Source organism: Miscanthus floridulus, chromosome 18, assembly GCF_019320115.1.
Source record: "Miscanthus floridulus cultivar M001 chromosome 18, ASM1932011v1, whole genome shotgun sequence".
NCBI classification, from domain to species: domain Eukaryota; kingdom Viridiplantae; phylum Streptophyta; class Magnoliopsida; order Poales; family Poaceae; genus Miscanthus; species Miscanthus floridulus.
In genome coordinates this window covers 41,219,352-41,224,115 of record NC_089597.1, presented here as the reverse complement: position 1 = coordinate 41,224,115, position 4,764 = coordinate 41,219,352, and the positions used below count along the sequence as shown (strand labels likewise).

At 49.7% G+C, this 4,764-nt stretch overlaps 1 protein-coding gene across 1 annotated transcript; it reads left to right on the top strand.

Annotated features, from left to right (window-relative positions):
* Positions 1–216: 216 nt before the first annotated feature.
* On the top strand, positions 217–3,559 carry LOC136520802 (probable trehalose-phosphate phosphatase 4). Its single transcript, XM_066514454.1, has 10 exons — positions 217–660; positions 779–919; positions 1,028–1,099; positions 1,215–1,292; positions 1,476–1,532; positions 1,899–2,000; positions 2,251–2,398; positions 2,534–2,604; positions 2,833–2,925; positions 3,095–3,559. Exons 1-10 carry the CDS (start codon positions 349–351, stop codon positions 3,176–3,178), a joined length of 1,158 nt encoding a protein of 385 aa, XP_066370551.1. The 5' UTR covers positions 217–348; the 3' UTR covers positions 3,179–3,559.
* Positions 3,560–4,764: the final 1,205 nt, after the last annotated feature.

Sequence of the window (4,764 nt, the reverse complement as noted above, 5' to 3'; positions counted from 1 at the left end):
GAATTACTATGTGTCCATCCACCTGCACCTTTTACTTTATCTAAGGATAAATAACTGAACGTACATTATTGATGGCATGGCACGATCGGACGGCTGCGAAGCGTGCCACCTCCACGCAAGTGTGTCAACAGCAACTGCCGCCGAGATGCCAGTCCGCTCTATATAAAGTACCGACACTCCGCGGCTCACTCACCGCTCCCAAGAAAACCGCCCGCTCCCCTGCAAAACAACCTCCCTCACAGTAGTGGAGGCCTAGCCCCGCGGGCCGCAGCCTGTGTCCAAGTGTTGGCCTCTCGCGGGTGCGCAAGTGCTGGTGAGGCGCGTGTCCGTCCGTCCGTGTGCGCGGCCATGACGAACCAGGACGTGGTGGTCCCGGACATGGGCATTGCGGCGGCGGCGGCCCTGCCGGCCCCCGGCCGCGCCCTCTTCGCGTGCCGCGGCGCCGTGGGGGCCGTCTCGTCGCTGCGCGGCGCTTACGGTGGCCTCGGCCTCCCCGGCGCCGCCGCCGACGGTGGCAAGTTCCTAGCAGCAGGCGCCCGGGGTGCCCCCGCGGCGGCGAATGCGCCGCCGGCTCGGACCTGCACCAGCCGGGTCGTCGAGGCCATCCGCGCGTCGTCGCCCACCCGCTGCCCCGCCGTCGACGAGTACGACGCGTGGACTGTGAGTTCTTGTGTACGGGGCCGCTGGCGGCGGCTGGTTGCGTGCGTCGCGTCGTTCGGTTGTTCGATCCGTGTTTTGAGGAGCGAGCCCGGCCGGGTTTAAATTGCTTGTTGCGCAGAGGACGCACCCGTCGGCGCTGGGCAGCTTCGACCAGATCGCGGCGGCGGCCAAGGGGAAGAGGATCGTCATGTTCATGGACTACGACGGCACGCTGTCCCCGATCGTCACCGACCCCGACATGGCGTTCATGTCCCCCGAGGTGACCGTCCGTTGTTGTGCTCGTTGATCTAGATGTCGCCATGAAATCCTCTCGTACCGTACGTGCTGCCAACATCTATCTTATCGCGTAATTAACGGGTGCGCGCAGATGAGGGCGGCGGTGCGCAACGTCGCGAAGCACTTCCCGACGGCGATCGTGACCGGCCGGTGCATCGAAAAGGTACGGCGACAATTCAACACCTCGATCAGAAACTCATGACATGTACTTCATCACCGGAGCCCTGAGCTATAATCAAGTGTACGTTTCCTTGTTCTTGTTGTTACGGTCGGTTCAGGTCTGCTGCTTCGTAGGCCTCCCGGAGCTCTACTACGCCGGCAGCCACGGGATGGACATCAAAGGCCCAAGCTCCAAGGTATGTACGTAGCCGGCCATCTCATCATATCTCCCTGCTATCTTTTTATCTATTCATTCATCACCAACTAGCCAAGTAGCCATACACTGCCCATGCAGCATCAACTATACATCCTTTGCTTTGGCAACCTTTTTATTCGCCTAACTCCATTGCTACTTCTCTCTTCCTTCCAACAATTTCCAGGAGGACAACACGGTCCTGCTTCAGCCAGCTCGCGAGTTCCTGCCGGTGATCGACAAGGTACATCACGTCGTCATCACTCTTTATATTTTTTTAAAAAGAGCCGGTTACCTGGCATTATATTAATAAGAGCGAAACAGAGTTGACAACTACACGCGCGAGGAACGCAGCCGCCTGCAGCAGACCGCTACAGGGGTTCAGAATACAAAAGCTAATTACTCACTAAATGAGTTGCGACTCTTAGGGGTCTCAGGACCCTTCCTCCAGCACTAGCCCACAAAAAGCTAATTACTCTTTTTATATAGTCACCAATTCATTACGACACTACCAATGCTTTTGGACCTTGTTAAACTTAAGTTGCAAGTAATTAGTTGAGCCATGAGGAACTTACCGGCGCAAGCACGCGCCGATTACATGTATGGCCAGGCTTACAGGGCTATGGAGGAGAAGACTAAGGACACGCCGGGGGCCAGGGTGGAGAACAACAAGTTCTGCCTGTCCGTGCACTTCAGATGCGTCGATGAAAAGGTGATTGCCGGCTGGGTCTTCACCGAGTCTTACAATACCTTTAGCTAGGCCTTGGATCCCGACTCCCTATCTAGCTGCAAGTAGTAATTTAGTTTTAGTCAAACAAGAAGCAGCTTGATGCATGCATGTCAGCTAGTAGCTCTTATTGAAATGGTGATGAGCAATCGTCAATTCGTCATGCATGAATGCATGTGCCCTGGCTCCTCGTGCATCATCTTCAACAACTGCTCCCCCCTTGCCTGCCCTGCAGAGCTGGAGCTCATTGGCTGACAAGGTCAAGGCCGTGCTCCGGGACTTCCCCGAGCTGAAGCTCAACGAGGGCAGGAAAGTTCTGGAGATCCGGCCGTCGATCATGTGGGACAAGGGCAAGGCCGTCGAGTTCTTGCTCAAGTCGCTCGGTAAGTACATACTGCCACATGCTGCCGTCTTTGTCGCCCTTTTCGTCACTGCGTGCGCGCGAGAGTAAAAATCTTCTCTGATCTCTGACGGTGTTAAACGCTGCCTGTTCCCTGTCTGATCGATCGATCTCTTAGGATTCGACGACCGCACCAACGTCCTGCCGGTGTACATCGGAGACGACCGGACCGACGAGGATGCTTTCAAGGTGCATATAAATTTCATATACATGAGTTACGATCCACATATATACATGTAAATACAGCACACACGGACAAATTTAAGTTACAAGTTGCAGTTTTTCATTATATATGTTGCCAACCTCTTGCGTGCTGTCACTTTATATATGTTGCGAGCCTGGTGATTTCAACTGTTTGGTTTTATTCCCACCATGGTTAAACATCAAACCTTTCTTAAACCTTGTCGCCTTAATTAGGTGTTGAGGGAGAGAGGTCAAGGTATAGGGATCCTTGTTTCCAAATGCCCCAGGAAGACAGATGCCTCCTACTCTCTCCAGGACCCCACTGAGGTATGTATTAGTATACTACTACTACTAGCTATATATACACATACAGCATGACCAAATCACTCTCTAAGTTACTGACTCTGATGAATATATAATAGTTAATGTGTCAGCAGACGAATAAACTAAGCAAGCTGTCGATTGAAAATAACTCCTCCGATCCTTGGTTTTCCAGGTCATGGAGTTCTTGGTCCGGCTGGGGCAGTGGAAGCCACTGCGATCACCGTCACCGGCACGCCCAAGGGTGCAGCAGCAGTGACTGACGACGACGCGTAGCACACAGCTCGTCGCTGCTAGTGCTGATCGCCAAGCATGTTTAATTAATATAGCTAGTTAGTTATTAATTGTTGCACTACTCTAGGAGTAATAACCCATCTCATCTCAGCTACCGGCCCCAGATGTGAACCGGCCGGCAACCTGCTGATTGTGTTTAGCTGTTCTTCCATGGGTTTGAGAGGCAGGCATCCATGTGCAAAAGCTGTCTGCCGCCCTTAATTAGCTTGACCCAGGAAGGTTCATCCCCTGTATGAATTGTGACGACTATCTAGCTATGACCTTATTAGCTGCTTAATTAGCCTGCCTCCTGTAAAATGTAACATATAAGCATTTCTTTTAATGGCATCTATGCACTTCCTTTGCTGATGATCCAACTCATTGCAGTTGAATTTCTAATGGGCTTTGTCGTCCAATTGTCAGTTTATTATGCACATGCATGTATATATATTGTCTGATAAAACATGGCATATGGGCACAACCGCACAAGCACGGCTTTGCCACATTCTCTACCGGCAATATGTGCGTAGGCCGTCTTGAGGATAGCTATGACAAGGTAAAAGATTCTCAGATGAGAACTGAAAATTTTTTAGTACATGTATGTATCACCAGAGGTATTATCCAATGATACCCCCTGATACATTTCAAGGATAAAAACCACTAATTCTTGTATAAAATGCATCCACTCAAAGGGTAATCTAATTGGTTCGCTTTGATTTTCCTCCTGCATGGATTCAAGCATGTCTTGTAACACAAAATTTGACCTATCTTAAATCAAGCGACTTGTGTACACAGCAAAATTGCAAAGGCATTCCTTGGGAAGCAAACTCTTTGTGCATGTGCTTGTTTCTCTGGGTACAACCGTACAAGTAGAACACACATGTACACTAGTGTGTTCTTGACGCAGCTATCTAGTCAATGAGAGTAGTACACATACATATGCTTGTGCCTGAATTATGAAGGAAGTTTAGATTAAAAAAAGCATATATATGATATGCAGAACTTCAGGTTGTGTTTATACCTCGGGTGACAGATTAAGTTGCCAAAATGGTATCAGATCAGTGCACATGAAATGCTTTCTAATCCGTTGGATAATACTATGATTGAGTGGTGCCTTTCTTACCTTACAGCGGCCGGTGGTCCCAGTCCCAGTTCCCCAAAAGTGTTTTTTGCTGAGTTTGAGCTCGATCTGTCGTTCTTGAATGGCAGGGAAGTGGTAGTTCTTTGGAGTAGTTCTTTTATAATGCATCTATGGATCAAAGTCTTGATATGGTGAGATATGCAAAGCAAAGCTGCATTTACAAACTGATGCATTTGCATGGTGGGTATCTGAACACATCACAGCAATGAGATTTTTATCCTTCATTACGTACGCGATAGCATTTCCCCAAGACACGCACACATCACTGGAATGGTAATAAAATGGCGCATCGATCGTGTCATGTAAACAATGTTGATGCCAACGCAGCTTATCAGCCTTTATTCAACGTCTGTACTTCTTTAGTTAGGTAGATGATGATGTAGCATAACACGGGCATCTATGTTTTGTCGATCTCTGTTAACGCGTATATC